The 20,975-nt window shown below is 35.9% G+C and overlaps 1 protein-coding gene across 3 annotated transcripts in view; it reads right to left on the reverse strand.

The window, feature by feature from the left end:
- The window catches only part of SRBD1 (S1 RNA binding domain 1), a 178,981-nt gene that overhangs the window by 14,652 nt on the left and 143,354 nt on the right, over positions 1 to 20,975 (reverse strand). For 2 of the 3 annotated variants that reach the window (XM_045504891.1, XM_045504892.2), the window contains exons 17-19: positions 10,867 to 10,973; positions 9,432 to 9,608; positions 8,537 to 8,719 (exon numbers count right to left, since the gene is read on the reverse strand). In XM_045504891.1, the coding sequence (XP_045360847.1) occupies positions 8,537 to 8,719; positions 9,432 to 9,608; positions 10,867 to 10,973 (467 nt within the window). The remainder of the gene's footprint in view (positions 1 to 8,536; positions 8,720 to 9,431; positions 9,609 to 10,866; positions 10,974 to 20,975) is intronic. The other variant, XM_010967730.2, reaches the window with a different exon arrangement.

A 20,975-nucleotide genomic window follows, 5' to 3' on the forward strand; every position in this document is an offset into this window, starting at 1 on the left:
CTTCACTTTAACAACAATATTCTACTGTGTCATACTTCTTTTTGACCACCCAAGTCTATTATGAATAACTGAGGTAAAGTGGAATACTGAGGCTCACACCAAAAGAAGCTTTTTAATTAAAAATTTTAAAATCTGTTATTCTTTTACTTGCTTTTAAATGATAGGTCATCTCTAAAGATCACCAATCTCTAAGATCAGTTCAGTGGTTCCCGCATTTTCTTATACTCTTTCTGGTTTCATTTTTTAGCCTATGAATTTTACTGTTGATAATTTTATTTATCACTTAGAATACACAAAGCACTGAGGTGCGGCCTGAAGGATATAAAAATGAATAGAGGTGATTTATGCTCTCAAGGAGCCTACCAAAACAGGGAGGATAAAACTTACCCACAAATGACCATAAAAGAGGTCAATAATTAGTAAGGGCCCCTTGTGAAGCACAAAGTTGTTCATAGGAGAAAGGTCATTTCCAGATAGGCGTATCTCATAAGGCCAAGGATGACTTGAAGGCTTTTGGACTGAGAAGCCAAAAGGATGCATCATCTGAGATGAGGAAGACCATGGTTGGAGTAAGATTTAGGGGAAAGAACTAGAGTTCAATTTAAAGCATGTTAGGTTTGAGACATCAAGCAGACCGTTGGATATATGAGTCTGGAGTTTGAAGGAGTAGATTGCGCTGAGGATATAAATTTAAGTCATGTGTTTAGCAAAGTTCTTAAAGCCATGAGATGGAAGAAATCACTAAGGGAGGGATCAAAGTTTAGTTCTTAAACTTCTCCATTCCCCTCCAATACGAGTTTCCACTTCAATCTCCAGTGTCTCTGGTATTCGTATTATTTTTGTCATTCACATCCAGTTACTGTCTTTCATGATCTTCATTCAATCTGTCAGCAAATCATATTGACTCTACTTTTAAAATATACCTAGAATCTAACAACTTCTCACCAACTTTTCTGTCACCGTAGTCTCAGTCATCACCATCTTTCACCTGGATCACTGCAATTAGTCTAACTGGTTTCCCTGTTTCTACCACTGACCCCCCTACAGTCCCCTTAATATAGCAAACAAAGGGATCTTTTTAACATGTAAATCAGAGCATGTCACTCTTCAGCCAAAAAAACCCTGCTGTGGTTCTGGGTTTCTCTTAGAATTAAGGTCAAGTCCCTACAGTAGCCTCCCAATGCCCTTTTGACCTGATCTCTTGTTTTTCGCTCCCTTGCTCACTCTGCTTTAGATGCACTGGCCTCCTTGCTATTTCTTGATCATGCCAGGATGGCTCCCACATTAGGGCATTTACACTGTCTGGTCCTTCTCCTGGATCACCCTTCCCCCAGGTATCTGCACAACTAATTCCTTTCCTTCCACCAAGACTTTGCTCACATGTTACCTTGTCAATTAGACCCACCCTGACTATGCTACTCAAATTTGCAAGCCCTTAACCATAACCCTGGGAATCCTGACCCCCATTACTCTCCTCTTTCTCTTTTCTCACAGCTCTTATCGCCTTTATTGTACTATACAATTTATTTATTATGCTAGTTGTATACTGTCTGTCTCCTTGAGAGCAAGGATCTTTGAATGTATTCCAAGACTGCAGAACAGTACCTAGACTACAGCAGTTCTCAGAAGGTATATGTTTAACAAATGAATGAGTAATTCTGTCAATTCTAGCCTTGGTTAATGGAAAGACAGTAGTGCCATTAACCATTCCTTACGGGACAAGAGAGCAAGACCAAGCCTTTTTGTTTATTTGTCTGTCTTGTGTTTATATGGGGCTGGTGAGGAGAAGACGGAGTTATAAAGTCATAAAGGGAGGGAGAAAGGAGGATACAAGTTTTACTTTTAGATATATTGAGTCTGAGTAGCTAAGATTTCATGAGAAAATCTCTTGCAGACAAATGGAAAGGGAGAGCTAGAGCCTGGACTAGGGGTGTTGAAATGTAGGACTGGAATTAGCAGTGGAAGGGAGGGAAAGACAGCCATGGGAGTGGATGTGACCAATCCAGGAGAAGGTGGCTAAGGTAAAACCAAGAAAAATATCTACATTTTGAGGGCCAGAGGAAGAAGTCAGACAAGACAGAATTTAAAAATTAAAGTCATGAAATAAGGTCAGCAAGTTGATGGTGTCAGATGTAGCAGAATGAGTAAAGTGGTTTGAGGACAGAAAGAGGTCACTGGTTCTGACCATCAGGAGAGAGTAATTCCAGAAGTGTGGTGAGTACAGAAGCCAATCCATAAAGGCTGAGAGAGAGCAAGCAGTAAAAATGAGAGGCAGATAATTCTTCTGAGAAGTTTGGCAATGAAAAGAAGGAGCATGGAGACAGAAGTTCTAGGAGGAAGTAAGATAAAAGGTGGTTGCTGCTTTCAGCTTTTAGGGAATGAAGAACCAAGACCACAGCAGTAATTTGTCTGTGGGGCAAAACAAGAGAAATAAATTATGGAGACATTAAAGATAAGAGACAGTCTTAACATTTATAAAAACAAAAAGACTTTATTCATTTGGCTGCTACTCCCCAACCCCAAATTTTAGAGGTAAGGCAATTAGGACTCAGAGAGACCAAGAGAATGGTCGGGTGTCCTTAGCAGCAATCAGTGAGAAGTGAGAGTGGGAAGAGAAACAGAATCCAGAGATGGAAGGGTAGCTCAGGGCAGGATAGGAGAGAATGAGTAAAGATATGGAGACAATCTGAGGAAGGTAGCTTTAATTTTTCTTCAGTGAAGTAGGACATGAAATAATCAGATAAATGTGAGAAGACCCTGAAACAAGTAAAAGAGGTTGAGAACAGAATGCGTTCAAAGGACTATTGAAATAAAATCTATCTGTAGCAATAGTAGCGTTTCTTAATCCCATGTTCTCCTTATATCTTCTATAATATGGATTTTCTTACTATGTTTTAAAACTGACATTTCTTAAAGACTTTGCATTCTTTCCTTCTCTCTCTCTCTTACTTAAAAACCTCTTCTGGCAGAGTTGGGTACATTTCTAGGATGAATATGCCATGCCTGCTTTTTACCCTACTCATCTCTTGAAATGAGAAGATACCAAATGTGGTCACCATCAGGCTGCTTATTTTGAAATGTACATGTCTCATTCTAAAAAACATAATGGACAGGACTTCTTTTCAGTGCAATATTCAGGAAACAGCATATCTGCAGCTGAACAGCATAAAATTCTACACACTCTATGTGAAGAATCCATTTCCTACAGATTCCTTAATAAAATAAATAGGCAAACTTTCCTTTATTGGAGGAGGTAATGTTTTCTCCAGAGGAAAGACAGAGTCTAATTTCAGCCATGTGATGACAGAGAATAACACTGAAAGCTAGCATATTCCAGAGACTCTTCTTTTTTCTCCCCTACAAACAAAGCATACATAACCCAAGTCTTGTTACATCTTTGTACTGAATACAGACTGTTTTTAAGGGTATAATACCCTTAATCTGAAAGACCATTATGATTACATTTAAATCTGGCTCCAAACTTGCTTTTTAACTGTGAGCTCAGGCTTTGGAGTGTCAGAGATCTGGTTCAAATCCTAGTTCCACCAGCTGAATTATCTTAGGCAATTTACTTCACCCATCTGAGATTTTTGTATACCGAAAGAGGTGGAATATTAATAGTATTAACCTCATAAGATTGCTGTGGGGTTTAAATAAGATGATGCTTCTAAAGTGCCTGGTAATGATGAAACAGTCAATGAATGTTTGTTTTTACTGGACTGTTAACTACTCCCCAAACCTGACCTGAACTGTATTTTCCTGTCTCCAACCCTTTAAACATCTCTCTTCCTCTTTTTACCGGCTGAAATCCTTAAAGACCTAGGAAACATCACCCCTGCATGAAACCTTATGAAGGACCCCTAACTGTAAATAAGATCTTTCTTCTGTGAACAACTTTCGTGCTTCACAAGGGCACTTACTAATTGTTGACCTCTATTATGGTCATTTGTGAGTGTCATCCTCCCTATTCTGGTAGGCTCCTTGGGAGCATAAATCACCTCTCTTCACTTTTATATTCTTCAGACCCTGTCACAGTGCTTTGTACTTTCGAAGTGCTGAATGAAGTCATCAACAATAAAATTCATAGTAAAAAATGAAACCATTAAGAACATGAAAAAAATATGGGGAACACTGAGTAGATCTTAGAAATCAGGTATCTCAAGAAAAGACCAATTTGCATAAAAGCAAGAAAAAGTAGGTTTACTTCATAAAAATTAAAAAATTTTATTTCAAAAACATGATAGCAGTATAAGCAGATATAAAAGTTAAACAAACTAGGAAAAAAATTTCAGCCCATACAACAAAACACTTTAAAATTTAATAGAGAATCCCTACATGTAGATAAAACTTTTAAAAAGTGATATAAAGAATAAAAAAAGTTAAAAAAACAGAAGTAGACTTTTTTTTTAAAACGACTAAATGACTAACTTAGGTTACAAATATCATGATCTCAATTTTCTGAAATATGACTGTAAGAGAGAATACCATAAATACAAAAGTAAAAAGACTTAATGGTTTCATATTTGGGTGTATTTCTGGGAGTGACATCATGGTAGAGTAGCATGAAAGCCATTTATATTCCTACTGGTTTTCTAATATAACTAAAAATGAAATGTACTGCAATGGAACTTACTTTTCCAGAATTGAAGTCAAACCAGTGATGACCTAATCACATCCTTAACGGGCTTTTTCTTCCCTGGGAAGACACTATTGTAACACTATATGAAAGTATGAACTACCTATGTTGAATGATGTCTATACTAAGCATACTGGAAAGCCAGAAATGCCTATCATAGTTCCAAAGTGGATAATGGGGATGGTAAGTGTAATTAGATAAATTACCAGCTTTGTCTCCAGATTTTCAAGGTCAGGAGTTGAACTTCACGTAGAGAAATTTCCCATGAAAGAGTCCTCAAGTACCCTGCTTCTGAGAGACAAGGTTATTCCCAAAGGAAGCACAGAGAAGGTGAAGTCACTGGTGGGGCTTTTACGCTCCACATGCAGAAACTAGCCCATGTGAAAACTGGCAGAAAAGTCCTGTCTGACAGGAGAAATTCAAGATTTCTGACTTGAACGCTGCTGGTAGCATCATAAATCAGTATGCTTCTTGGCAATGTACATTAAGAGCCACATAAACTTTCAAACCCTTTGGCAGAGTAATTCCACTTCTAGGAATCCATCGTAAGGAACAACCACTAGGACTACTATTACTAAACTACAGCTCAGTCATTTGATGGAATATTATCTAGCCTTTTAAAACGGGATATGCAAAAACAACAAATTTGGGCTTATACTGAGGCAAATTGAAAATCTTGCAAACCACATTAGAGCTACATCATAGAAACAAACAAAAATGTACATGTAAAAAAGACACTGGTTTGCACGTAGAAAAATGCTAATTTAGTACCCATGGAGGTGTCAATTGTTGCAGGAAATCTATAAATCCTTTTGCACATATGCATCTTCTTTAACAACAAACACTAAAAACACATTCACTATAATATGAGACCACAATTTTTTTTATATTAAAGAAATGAGAAGCACGTGCTGGGATGAAGAACAGGACAAGGACGCCCACTCTCACCACACCTATTCAACAGAGTACTGAAAGTCCTGGCCACCGCATGTAAGGTAAGAAAAAGAAATAAAAAGCATAATGATTCAAAATGTAGTAAAGCTTTCATCTATTTGCTGATAACATAATTGTTTACATAGGAAAATTTAAAGAATCTATAAACACCTACTAAGTGAAATTAGCAAGGCCACAGGATATATGGTTACTATAAAAAACCAACTGTATTTGTATATATTAGCAGCAAACAATTAGCAACAAGTCAAAGAAATTCTATTTACAATAGTGTTGAAAAGCATAAAATAAATTTAATAAAACACATGTAAGACCTCTACCCTAGAAACTAAAAAACATTGCTGAGCAATGAAAGAAGACCTACATAAATGAAAAGATAAAATAAGCTCATGATCAAAAGACTCAATAAATATGAAGACATCAACTGTCCCTAACTTCACCTACAGACTCAATGTAATCCCAATCATAATCCTACCAGGTATTGTTTTGTAATGTAAATTAACAAGCTCATTCTAAGCATAAGGCTACCTTATTCAAGATAGTGTAATACTGACAAACAGATCGATGAAACAGAACAGAGAGCCAGAAATAGACCCACACTTATATAGACATCTGATTTTCAACAAAGGCACAAAGCAATGGGTAACAGAAAGTTGTGTTGTTGTTGTTTTGCAAACATGGTGCTGGAATAACTAAATGTTCATAATGAAGAAAGAAAATGAGCCTTAACTGCTCCCTACCTCAAATCACACATAAAATGTAACTCAGGATGTATCACTGGCCTAAATGTTAAAGCTAAAACCATCAAACTTTAAGAAGAAAATTTCAAAGAACAGATTCATGACTTGAGGTAGGAAAAGGTTTCTCAGGACACAGAAAGCAGTAACTTTATATAAAAGAAAAAAATTGATAAATGAGACATCATCAAAATTAAAAACTCCTGCACATCATAAGACATTATTAAGAAAATAAAGAGGTAAGCCACAAACTGGGACAAAACATTTGTGAAACATAATTCAACAAAGGACTAGTATGCAGAGTATGTTTTTAAAACTCTCACAACTCAATAACAGAAAGGCAAATAACTCAATTAGAAAATGGCTAAATGATATGAACAGAGAGTCCACAAAAGAAGATACAAAAAGGCTAATAAGCATGTGAGAAAATGCTCGACGTCATCAGGGAGATTAAAACCTCAAAGAGATACTACCACACACACATTCTAATGGCTAAAATTAAAAAGACTAACATCAAATGATGGCAAAGAACATGTGCATTGTTGGTGGAAGTATAAAATGATACAACTACACTGGAGTGTAGTCTAGAAGTTTCCAAGAAAACTAAACATTCACCTGCCTTATGACTTAAGTATTTTCCCAAGAAGAATGAAAACAAATGCCAGCAAAAACAAAAAGTTATACAAGAGTGTTCACAGCAGCTTTACTCACAATAGCCCAAAACTGGAATAGCCAAAAAACCCCCTAGAAATAGGCAAATTTCCTTCAATAAACTGTGGTATAGTCATACAATAGAGTATTAGTCAGCAATAAAAAGGAACCAGCTACTTATCTATGTTACAACATGGATTAAAAATCTCTAAACACGTTGAAAGAAGCTTTATGCAAAACAGTACAACCATATGGTATCATTTACATGAAGTTCAAGAAGAGGCAAACTAATCTTTGGTTGAAAAAATCAGAACATGTGGTTAGCTCTGGGAGGCTGGGGCAGGGATTGTCTGGGAAGGGGTACACAGGAACATTTTAGGATGCTGGCAATGTTTTTGTCTTGACTGGGGTTTGGGTTACACAGATGTAGGTCCTTACTTGCCAAAATTCTGCTAATGTACACTTAAAATTTAAATGTCTGAATTTTACCTCAAGAGAAAAAAAATTAAGAATTACTCAGTTCTAGTTAATGATACACATGCTGAAATATTAGCTGAAAGTGTATTGCTACCTGCAATTTTCTTTGAAATCTATATAAAAAAGAAATGGACTAATGGACAAATAGATGGATAGACAAATGGAAAAACAGGCAATGCAAAATGTTAATGATAAAATCTAGGTGTAGGTATATAGGAATTCATTGTAAAACTTCCTTTTCAACTTTTCTCTATGTTCATAATAAAATGTTGGGAGAAAAACAGATATCACTGTTTTGATGCTGACAGAGTATTTTTTTTTTCTATTTTCTAAGTTCTCTATACTGTGCTATAGTCTTTATAATCTCAAACATTTAAAAATAAATTACATTTATTAAATTATCAAATACAAATTATTTTAAAACAAAAAATCTCACTTGAGATTCAATGAAAATTAAGTCATGATTTTTAAACCTATTGTCATTTAATTCACTGAATGCTTTAAAATAATTAGTTATGTAGAAAGCTTTTGAACTAAACATTTTTGAACTAATCAAATGTGGTATTAAAGTTTTTTCTTTTAATGTCTTGCATTAAACTTTCCCTTGTACTCAAAACCCCTCCCCCTATATCATTCTGTGTTAATGTATGTTCATTAAAAGTACATCATTCCTTAGACTCTGTAATAATAAAGCAGAGCAATATTTCTTAAGAAATCTGAGAGTTGGCTGTTTACTAAAGGGCTTTATCTTTAGATAAGCACAAGCTTTAAGCCAGGTGCTAGTCATTTGTGTCTTATTAATTTCCAAAACAAACAGAGGAGAGTGCCATGCAATTTCCATTACACACACTTCACCATTAGGACCACGGTTTATTAGCTTGACACTATTCCAGGAATAATGGTTTCATTCCTCACTGAAATAAAATAATGTGCCACATAATTCAGCAATGCGGAACTTCCGAAAAATGTTGTCATGTTAAACATGCTCATATTTTTAAAGTCTTCCTTATGCCAAAACAAAGGCCATTTGCTGTAAAAAACTCACTCTGGGCGCAGAGAATTCTCCCTTGGGCCTCAGACTTACCTCATCGCTATGTCATAGGATTCCGGGTGAATACAAGTTTGGTCCAAAGGATTTGGCTTCAGTACAACACTCACTGCAGTTCTGCTCCTCTTCTTGCCTTGCTTCTCAGTTGTGACCTCAACACCTGCTGAAGATGTCACAGCAACTCCCTGAATTTCGCCTGCAGATTCAGTTTGCTGACTACTGTCAAATTCAAAACAGCAGAGGGAGTTGGGAGTAGGCAGAAAACAATCTTTAGTTAAAAATGTGCTTATTTCTCTGCCATACAAATATACACAAACAGCAACCAGATTCTGACCATTCACATCACAGAAATTACCACTTATTTGTTTAAACACTTTAATAGGGTTTATTTGTTTAAACATTGTTAACAGGGTTTTCTATTGAGAGCCAAAACCACTCTCAACTGATTCTGCCTGTATAATTGGCATTCTAGGAGAGAACAGAGAAAGATGGAGGGATATAAATTAAATAAGGAGAAGAAGGCAATTTATCAGAGCTGAAGTAAAACACAAGTTCTCAGAAGAACCTACTGAGTATAAAATAGAATGGATGGGAAAAGAATGACTGGAAAAAGACTCATATTTGATATATCCTGGGGAAACTTTAGAATACAATTTTAAAAATCAAGAGAGGAAAATAAAGCAGATTACTTTGAAAGGAACTAGAATCAGACTGGCATCAGTTTCTCACTGACAAACATCAGAGGCCAGAACACAGTGGAACAGTATTTTAAAAATCTGAGAGAAAACGATTTTGAATCTAGACTCATCTCGTATTGAACAAAGGAACGATCAAATAGAGAGCTAGGATTTAAGCCAGTGAGTGGGACAGGTAACAGTAAGAGAGGTAGGTGGTTGATAATAGAACAAAAGATGTACACTTGAATAACGACCTGCAAAATGTTCGAATATAATCCTGGTTGACTCTGATGAAACCAGCACACTGCTGGAAAGATTTTGGACCCAGCCCTTTTACTTTCTTCAGCTGTTCTCGGTTGATGAAGGGACCGTTTTTCTCTCGCCATTCAATAATACTTTTGGCTCGGTTGGCATTGAGTCCAGCAATATGCCTAAAAAAATAAACAAAATGAGTAATGTGGCCAATGTGATTGTTCTAAGAGTACTGAAAGATCTCATCTGAAAAGAGAATGATATAAAACACTTGCATCATAAAAACAATTCCAATTACACATTTCATATGGCTCTAAGTTAATCAAAGGGGGTTAAATAAAAAAGACAAAGAGGAAAGAGTTGTCCAAGAGGAGAGAAGGACAACAGAAAGCAAAATAGTGACAAAACCAGTAGCTGTCACAAAGATGCTGGTAAGCTGGTTAACACGGGTGTGAGAAAAAAACCCAAAAAACACTATTCTTCATAGTATTTCTACATTATCCACATTCCTTGTATTTCTGAATCAAGTATTAATTCTGCCTATTCCTGGTTAGCTCACAAAGTGAGTTAGCAGCAGAAGTTACAACAGCTGCAGCTGCAGTGTACTACCCTGGTTTTTTTTGATCAGCCTGTTCTCATTAGTAAAGGCTTGAACTACAGACAGGTACTTATCCATGATGATGTAAAACTATATTATTAGGTAGTTGGCTTGGTGTCAGAGAATCTTAATTCTATTATAGAACTCCATATATGGAATTATGGAATGTTTGTAGCTATGGTAGAAAAGCAACACTTTAAAATGTAAGGGGTATTTCCTGCTATTCCAATTTCAAAGCAAAAAGACCCAGATTTTTTCCAGAGGTCCAGAATTTCATGCTGCGTCAGCAGACTTGTATAATAAATGCAAGACTAGGATCAAAAAAGCAGCTCTTCTATAACCACAGGAAAAAAAGACAGAGTATATAAGATGTGATTATACTACAATGAAGATTTTGATATGTGACTTGTGGAATCAAGGTAAAAATATGGTAACCATACCTTGAACCCTCAGAATTTATCTTTTGGAGATTGTCAGCTTTGAAAGATGTAAGTAACAGACTGAACCAGTGAAAAATATCTACTCTCATGTGGTGGGAAACAGCTCTTTTCCATGTTAACCTTATTTAAATTCTATTAGTGACACTAATGCACTCAATAGTTACCATATGCTCTTCACTTTAGATTTCCAGTATTAAAAATGATAATGTGAATTGTTACAATTCTTTTCTTAAATGATGTCTTCCCCTCTGACTGATTACCTAAAGCAATGTACGAACTCACAGATTTTCTACACCTGACAACTTTATACATGTGTCCCCTTGTTCTGGCTGAGTTTGAACTGGACAGCTAGTAAAACTCAAGATTCTGTGATCTTCAGCCACAGACTTCTTGTCTCACCTTAACAAAACTTCTGAACAGATGTTAATATCCACTCCCACAAAGCTGACACATTCTTCTACAACACTGTCCAATGTTGCCTTGAGTAGAGTCTGAGATACATCGTGCTGAAAAGACCAAGATCAAGCATCAATCAACAGTAAAGAACAAGCAGTTCTTGGACTGTTCCATTACTTTGCCTACGTTACTGGCAGCCGGCTGAGACACAGCAAAGGAAATTTCTTCATTTCTCTTAAACAGTTTGTTAGCTGATGTAATTGAGCTGAACTTAAAGAATCTGTTTCCTTACTCTCCAAATTACTCACACACCTGACCTGAATATAACAGCACCAGTACTTTTCCCTTTTCTGAAATTCTGCCAGAGTAATGGTTCTCAAACTTTAGCCTGCCATCAAAATCACCTACAGGGTTTGTTAAAACACACGATGCTGGGCCCCACATCCAGTCTTTAATTCAGTAGGTCTGGGGCAGGGTCTGAAAATTTGCATTCTAACAAGCTCCCAGGTCACGTACGCTGCTGCTGCTGCTTCTGGGAGTACACTTTGAGCCATACAGGTCACTATTATTCATGCACTGCCTTGAAGTCTTATTTTTCTTCACTTGCATATGTATTGTGTCTCTTAGTTGTCCTTAAGAGAAGAAAGCGAATTATTATAGGAAGCAGTACGTTAATACTCGGTAAGTTTGACAGTAAATCAGACTCTCATATTTCATCAAATCGAAGATACTATTGCTTATAAAACGCAACATTATTTTATATACCACTAAGAAAGAAGATAGGTACTACAATTAAACCGTAACACAGTGATTTCTTATTACCTAGGATTTTTTAAATATTAAAAGAGCTATTTTAGACTAATTAAGAAAGCTTCAAAATCATGTGTCATGAATAGATAAAAAGGAAATATAAGCAATCTAAACTGGTTAAGGTATTCCTAAAATTTCTTCACGCTAAGCATTCAACTTTCCTGAATCATTTTTTAAAGTCAGAGCCATAGAAGTCCAAGCATTTCCACCCATTTTGTCTTTTATGTTACCAGGAGCCTAGGTAATGTGGCATTTCTTAAAATAGTAATACTCTATAGTTTCTGAGATTTTCTTTCAAGCTTCAGATGTTTATTCTGAAGTCCTATCTTAATCTCAGTACAAGAGATTTTGGACAGCAACAGAACTATCTTTCCTTAAAGGTCCCTTACTGACTAAAACAGAAGAGTTTGCAGTTCAGTCATGTCTCCAGGAGTAACAATCAAATTCATACAGACGATACACCATGACTTGCCATAGGGCCAACAGCTACTATAGGACACCATTAACTGTAGGATGCATCCTGATAGCAGAGGTGTTAAAACGTGACAAAATGTGCGTCTCAGAACTGATGAAACACATTATCTGAAAGTAAATATTTGTTGGCTAACTGAAGCCAGACTACCACAATGAATAGTTCAAAACACTTGATGTTACTCATAATTCTAAAATTAAGGATCCTATAGTTGTTGTTCCCAGATATGAAGCTGCGGGTCAGCATTCCTCTCCTCTCCATATTTCTCAAGGAAACAAGGATAGGTTTGATAACCTTAAAACTCTTAGGAAGACAATACAGTAAACAGAGTCCTCAGGTATTGTGATTACATTATTATCATTTAATAATGGCAGACGTTTTTGCTCTGGAAGACTGAAGGGTGTAGGAATATTTATGTTTTTCAGAGATAACTTAGTTGGTAACTACTCAGGCCACAGCTTAAAAATACAGACATAATTATAAAAATCTAATACGTAAACATAATCATGAGAAAGATCATAAAGGAAAACCTAAGACCTCGCTGAGAACTTGAATACTCGTGAGCCACAGCTTTTGAGGAGCTGGACAGGGCTTTTCTTTGAGTAGATGAGCATCAGCAGAATGAAAAGAGGACTTTAAAAAATGAGAGGGTAGGAGATGGATGACAATATAGAGGCAAGCACAATGAAAGCAGCAGGAAAAAAATATTTGAAGAAAGAGACAAAACTTTAAACAAACATGAAAAACTAAGAGTAATAGTTGGGAGTTGCTAGAAAAAAATGTAAACAACTCCACATACTTCAAAACATACCAGATGCTAGGATATCTAAATGAGTAGCAGTCCCTGTAGCAGACACTCTTGGTTGCCTGTCCTACCTCTAGTCTCCAACTTCCTTTTCCTCCTTCCAAACAGAAGTCTGAGTGTGTATCATGCATCTACCCCACCCCTATAGGGCCATATGCTTTGGGGAATCTGGCCTCGTCTCCAGCAGATGATAATGACTGGTTAAAACTCGTGGCTTTCAAACTGAGGGTTGTGACCAATTAGTGGGTCACAAAGTTAATTTAGTGGCTTGCCACCCAGCATAAAAAAATTTTAAAAAGGAATAGAATAAACCACATCAAGCATATTGCACATACTCTTATGGACTAAACAGTGTAATAAATAATTCAGCCAGTTGAGACTATCATGTGAGAAGAATACATAAATTGGCCAGAACCTATGTTTTGTTCACTGCTGTCTCATTTGATCTTTTGATAAATGATGGTCACTTTGACCACTGATTGATGGAGAGGTTAAAGAGTAACTTCACAGAGTTATGAAGCAAAGTATTTTAAAAAGTTTGAGAAGTTTATCATCTATTGGCAAAGTGCTCATTCTTTCAGCCTTTCAAGGTTTAGTTACAAACCTTCAGTGTATTTTTTCAGAAAGGATGTTATTGAGTATAACTTTTTTTGAATTATCAGCAATTGTAATATTTAAACTGAGTTAGTACAAGTTGTCTTTAAAGTGAATCTTTTAAACATTGAAGAAAAAAAAAGAATAATGAAGCAAGCTCAACTCCCAGATTTGGAAGTGTTAATAGTGACAAAATTGAGAGAAAGTGTTGATCCAGTCACAGCAATCTTTGACTTGATTTGAACCACATTTTAAATAGGATAAAAACAAACTTGATTTAAAAAATGATTTTACAAATACACAAAGCAATAAAAATGATAGACTCCAGATGTACTGCTGTTAATAATGTTTTTATAAATGACAGTTTAAAACCTTCAAAACAAAAAACTAAACAAAACATTTGGAATATCCCTATTAGAATGGCTAAAATAAAAAAAGATGAAAAATACCAAGTATTGATAAGGATGTGAAGCAACTGGAATGCTCAAAATATCATCATGATAAATGCATGTTAGGTCAGATATGTAAGGCAAGGCAGTTTTATGGGGGATTTATTTTGTATGGTCTAAGTATAACTTCACAAAAACTGAATCAGATATGCACACAATATAAAAATGCATTATTGTTCAATATAAATTAATCTAGATAAACTGCACAGGAATAAGAAATGAAAATTCCTAGAAACACAGAAATTGCCAAAACTGACTCAAGAAGAACTAAGAAAATCTGAACAGACCTATAACCAGCAAAGAGATTCAATCAGTAATCAAAACTCTCCCAACAAAGAAAAGTCTAGGACTGAATATTTTCATTAATGAATTCTACCAAACAGTTAAATAATTAATACTAATTCTTCTCTAACTCTTCCAGAAAATACAAGGGAACACTTCTTAACTCTTTCCATGAGCTCAGTATTACCCTGATATCAAAGCCAAACAAAGACACCAACCGAAAGCTACAGACCAATATTCCTTATGAATATACATGCAAAAATCCTGAACAACACACTAACAAACCAAATCCAACAACATATTAAAAGGATTAAACGCCATGACATTCATATCATACATTCAGTGGATGTGAACTCAAGAACTAGATGCATATTTTTTCAGTTGAAAAACAATTTCTCTTGGTATTTTAAAACTTTTAATTTTGAAATAACCTCAAATTTAGAAAAACCTTGTAGGAGTAACATAAAGAATTTCCTTATAACCTTCCTTCAAATAAATACCTCGGTGTGTTTTTCCAAATAACAAGGACATTGTATTACATACCACTGTATGACAAATAAAATCAGGCAAGTTATCATCGGTATAATATTATCTAATGCATAGGCTGGACTCAAATTTCATCAATTGTCCCAATTCTACTTTACAGCATTTTCTCCCCAGTCCAGAATTCAATCCAGGGTCATATACTGCATTTACTTGTCTTACTTTTTTTATACTCTGTGCTAGGCAGCTTCCAAGATGATTCCCAATTATCCCCAACTCTTGGTATTCATTTACTTGTGTATTCTGTCTCCTTGAGTCCAGAATTCATTGCTATTTCTTGTCTGTATCAATTATTACTATAATTATTTTATAATCACAATAACCTATTTGTGTGAAAAAGCATTTTCAATTTCATCTCAATCAAAATTTAAAAGAGGCTCCATAGTGTACAATATAAACTCACTGTCCTCAGGTGTTCTGGACTGGGACGAATTCAGTAACAGCTTATACTATATATTAAATTAAATCTTTCTGAATTTCTGTATTTGAGGGTTAAAAATCCTTATGTTTAAATGTAGATAAAACTTTATCATAGGGTAGTAAGGTAAGTATTATATTGAAAAGATTTTATTTTGAATTATGTTTAACTGTATAGAGAGAGACATACACAAATACATGTATGATGAGTATCTTGGTTGTGGTATAAAATGTACTTCCTACTATGTGTTATAATCAAAAGGTATGAAAAACAATGGTCTAAGCCAATCATAGTGGACCCATTCCATTCATTTAATTGTGGGAAATTTAATGTAAAGGTAAATCTGATGGGACCTTCAGAAAGAGACTTCACCACTCTTAAACAATGACTCTCATGAAGAGTTGGTCTTTTCATTCAAGTATGACTCCTGCACCCGGAGCAAGTGTTGTATCCCGTGACCGGGATCAGCTTGGGGACGAAGCTGACTCACTGAGTATGGCAGGTGGCATACTTGGGAAGACTGGTTCTTCCTGATACTCCTGAAATCCTGTATTAACCAGTTCCAGACTCACCCCTCCTCTGACCCTCTTGTTATGAAATTTCCTTATTGTTTAATAAAGAATAATTAATTCGCTTGTTGTTCAAGCCACTTGGAGTTGAGATCTCAGTTTTTCTAACTGAAGCAGTCATTTTATTTAGGCGCTTCAAGTCTAGGGGGAAGACTAAGCAACCAAACAGCTAATAATAACCGTACTACAGAAAACCTTGAGATTTTACTGTCAGGCATTGCTGTAGGCTTTTTATAGTATGATCTAGTTTAATCCTCACAACAATTATATGAAATGTGCATATGATTTCATGCATCTTTATACATAAGAATTTACTCAGGAAATAGCAAGACGTGCAAAGGTATGTGCCTGCGTGTGCGCGCGTGTGTAAAATCTAAAAATTCCCCCAGAGGGTACTGATACAAACAAATTATGGAACAGCCACAGCATGAACTATTATGAAGTCATTAAAAAGCATAAGGCAGAACAGCTATTTTACCAAAATGGTCTATAAGAAAAAAGGTCCAAGATAACAACATATTGAATTGAAATACTTTTTAATTCCTCTAGCAGCTAGATTCATGTAAGAAAAATTTCTGCAGGGACTGCTGTCATCCATAATCCTGGATTTTGCCTATGTTCTTCCCCAGCTTTTTGCTTAGGAAAGTACTCTATTTGCTTAAAGAGTAACATTATTTTCTAAAAGTAAAAATCATGTATGTTAAGGGGAGGGAATATTGAATAAAGTTCCATATTGTCCTCATAATAATGTCTTTGACACTAAAGCAGCATTGATTTTGTCATTCTAAAAACATTTTCTAAGCAACTACTATGTACCAGACACTGCGCTAATTGTGCTAGGTGTTTAAAGTCCAGGAAAAAGCGTATGAATTCCATGTCTTCCAGAAGTTCAGTTTATATTAGCGGAAAGCTGAGACGTGAAACACCAGTCTACTGGCAGTCATGAGAATAAGAGGCAAGAGGACCCCAGGGCTGGTCAAGGACTTGATGCCAGAAAGGATGAATTATTCTATTTTTTAAAAGTTAACTAAACTCTGAATTTTAGGGCAAGTAATTTGAGTTTTATCAATAGTCTTTCAAAGTCAAGAAAATATTGTTTGGGCATTGGATTTTTACTTAAAATTTATGAAAACTTTAAAAAGGAATATAAGCAGTCATTTATGCTAGTCAGCTTTTTTGAGGTCAGAATCCACATTTTTATTATTGCTCTACCACAAATTTCTAAAGAACTGCTGATCCAAACTGCTCCTTTTTTTGGTCCTAAGCAATAAAATTATCTTACAATTATTTTAAAAAATCCTTCTAGATGAAACATTGGCTGTGGATTACAGCAATGAAATTTCACTTTGCATATTCCATATAAACTTTAAGTTTATTCCCAAGTGGTTTTCTGATGCAACATTCTTGAGTATTTTCTTTTGCAATTATCACTCACTAATGTCCCTTCTTGTCTCCTACTGTTGCCCAAAATATAAATTGTAGTTAGAAACTAAAGATGCAAAAAAGCTTTACAGGGAAAATCTAGTCTATTTCAAATAAGGGAAGTTTATTTCCTCATCTCACATCTACTTTTCTTTGACTGACATGTGACAGTTTAAAAGACTCATCCAGGGATGTGTGGGTTGAATGACCCATGAAAAGACAGAAATGACAGGAGAATGGAAAACATTTGAGAAAACAGAATATGTGTGCTTAAGAGTAGCTCCTCCTCCAATTCTTCAAATCAGTATACAAGAGGTCTTCATACACTCCCTTTAAAGACTAAAACAACATTTGGCACCATAGAAATATTGCATTTAACGTTTTAAAAACCTATGTATTCTAGCTCTACTGGATCATAGATATTTACATGTAATGGACAAGTATTCTTGAAATAGACTTTAAAAATATTTCTTCATTAACCATATTTTTTTAAAAACAAATACTTTTAACACTAGCAGAACATTTTTGTTTTTTAGATGAATAAACTATAGGTACAATGAACAACTCACTGTGCCTATGGGGCTCTGGGATTAAGATGGCAAAGGGCGTTTCAGGCCTAGAGGTGATTTTCCAGATCTGGAAACAGACTAAAGTATGGCCAGTGTTCATAACAGGGGGAAAAAAACAACACAAGAAGAGATTTTCTTTGTAAATCCTCCTCCTCTGATAAAGCATATGAAAGTTATGCTGAAAATTCTTTTACTGCTAACTCAGTTTTTAGGCTTCCAGTTTAGAAGAACTTATACACCAGAGTACTTTTCCCACCACGAACAACGATAAAACTGAGTGAAACGTATTTGGCAACTAATTTTAGATGTTAGACAACAGGTAGAGCAGGACTATGAATCTGCAGACCGGGAACTACGTAGGTTCAGCCCCACAATTGCCCACAATCTCTGTCTGAGGAGACTTTCCAGACTGCGGCACAGGGGGGTGGCAGAGGAGAGGCTAGAGCTCGAGACTGCTGAAATGATTGGACTTTTAAGAGTAGGATACCAGAGAGAATGAAGCTTTGAAGAGCAGAACTCCAGAAAATTGTATGAGACCCCTAAAGTATTTAGCAAAATATTAAACTGCATATACCCAGGATGCCAGGATAAGACTCTACAGACCAGGCAAAAATCAGCTGCCTGGGAGTTTGGGGCTATACAGAGATTCCTGTGATTGCAGAGCTGGGAGATACAAGATGTCCTACCAGTCACACTGGGGAGACCTCACACAACACCCAGATAAATGGCCAGGTCTTAGAAGTGGGGCTATTCTAGTCCTAGAGAAAGGGCTAGTCTACACCCATCCTAATAAACTTTATAAAATAATCCTTTCCAGACTGGTTCAGTGGTGTGTTCTACCAAACACTTAAGAAGAAATCATACCAATTCTCTACAATCTCTTACAGAAGAGATTAATGCAAACATTAAGACTACAAAGACTAACATAGCTATACTAATATCAGACAAAAAGACTTCAACATAAGGGGTAATTACCAGAGAAATGTAATTTACCTAATTACAAAGCTTTAAAACACTTGCAGCAATTCAAATACTAAATGTTTATTTAAGGGAAAATTTGATAATATGGCCCCCCAAACCTTGTATAAGAATGTCTCTAGAATTTTTATTCATTAATAGTCAAAAACTAGGAACAGCTTAGGTGTCCATCAATAGGAGAATGGATTATGTATTATGAAATGTATCATGTATTGAAAATGTATTATGCTCATACAATGGAATACTATTCTGCAACAAAAAAGAACAAATGCTGATACATGTAAAAACACGGATGAACTGAAAGAACTTGAGTGCAATGGAATACAAATTGTACGCTGTCTTCTATGTAAAATTCTAGAACAGACAAAACTAATGTATGGTGAAAAAAACATAAGAGTGCTCTATGTGTCAAGAGACAGGAGTGAACTTTCTGGGATGATAGAAATGTTCTACATCTTCATAGACGTGGGTTATGCATTTGTCAAAACTCATTGCAGTGTACCAGTTTGCCCTTTCCAGTATGTAAATTATACCTTAAAACAACTGTAAATAAACAAAAATCCAACCTAAGTTCCTGAACTGTTAGACCACATAATCATTTTAGGAGGGATCAGTCAGATGATTGATAATCATTTTACAAACTATGGACTTCTTTCAGAATTCATAACTCTAGAGCAGGTATCTGGGGTACAAACTATGACCACTCCTGATTTTTGTTCTTTAGAATCTGATAGTAGATATCCTCCCCAGATGTCTCACCTCCTGAACCCAAAAGGTAATTCTTTTCTATATACAGTCATTTTCAAAGCCAGAATCCTTCTCCGAATAGCTTCAGTAGGCCACATGGGAACTAAGTGAAAAAAACTGTGCTAGTTAAGCTGCCTGTTTCATTCTCATTCCGTAATTATTAACATAAGATACTGATTCTGCCTTTAAAAAGTTTTCCATGATGATTAAAATTTAAATGAAATGTGTAACTTCTTTATGAATCACAAAGCTAAAAAGTGAGCCTTTCATATGCTATCATAATAGCCCAGTGTTTAAATTCTAATCTACTCAGGCTTTCACTCTGTCTTCTAGTAGGTGCTCCTATGTCCCCTAGTGGATACAGGTTGACACGGAAGAAAGACAGGGGCAATACTGGCTAAGTGAAGGTCCATAAATCCTCAATGTCTGCACTGCCCACATAACCTTTCCAAACCAATGCCTCACACCATCTAATTTACTGTAGACAAAGAAAAACATTAACACATCTAACCTAGACCACACCTATCTGTCCCATGTGTGGTCAAGTACAGGGCCTGCACTAAAACATAATCCTGGCTTATGACATATGCATGAACCAATGCATACCAATTAGCTAGACATTGTGACCTGACATAATACAAAGGAGTCAGCATTTCCACTGTAAAACTCTATTTTGAGATTTATAGTTTAGCCATAAACATGGACTTCAGAAAAATTTAGGGTGCAAAGATTAGCCACAAGAGAGAAGTTTCCTTTCTAATAAATTAAAATATAGTGTGTAGAAAATCTGATCTGAAACTATTGTTTGTGTGGTGTGTATACACGAGAGGGAGAGAGATCCTTGCGCACAGAAATTTTGACAGCCTAATGTTTAAATGTTTAATGTTTAGGGGTTAGGGGTTAGGGATAAAAAAGGGTACTAAGCAAAATAATAAAAAGTTTTTTCCACCCAAGATTGTAGAAATTAGGTTCCTTGTTAATATTTCCAACAGTAAGTTCTAAAGATATATTTTCTTTCCCCAAATACACATACATAAAGTCATATGAGGCCACACACGCAGCTAGATATGAATTGGCTCCCAGTCCATTAATATTATAGACAGTAAATTTTCCCAATTACACTTGAGCTTGACACCACCAGCACAGGAGTCACATCAACGTGTTTCCGTGGGACTCGAATGTTAATATGGTAATGAAGGTTCCCTTTTGTTTGCAAGTCCCCCACCTCTACATGACTGTGGCAGCAGAGAGCCCAGGAGTGCCACAGGATCTGAAATATTCCCTCCATACCTAGCCTCCTGCACTGGTGGGAGTGAAGACACGGATCCAAAACTCTGCCCTCACACCACTCTTATCCCCATTCCCTAATTTTATCCACAGCATTTATTAGCATCTGCTTCACACAGGTTTGTTGTGTGTGTAAGTTAATAAACATTTATGTTTTGTTCATTGCT

The sequence above is a fragment of the Camelus bactrianus genome, chromosome 15 (assembly GCF_048773025.1).
Source record: "Camelus bactrianus isolate YW-2024 breed Bactrian camel chromosome 15, ASM4877302v1, whole genome shotgun sequence".
Lineage (NCBI taxonomy): Eukaryota > Metazoa > Chordata > Mammalia > Artiodactyla > Camelidae > Camelus > Camelus bactrianus.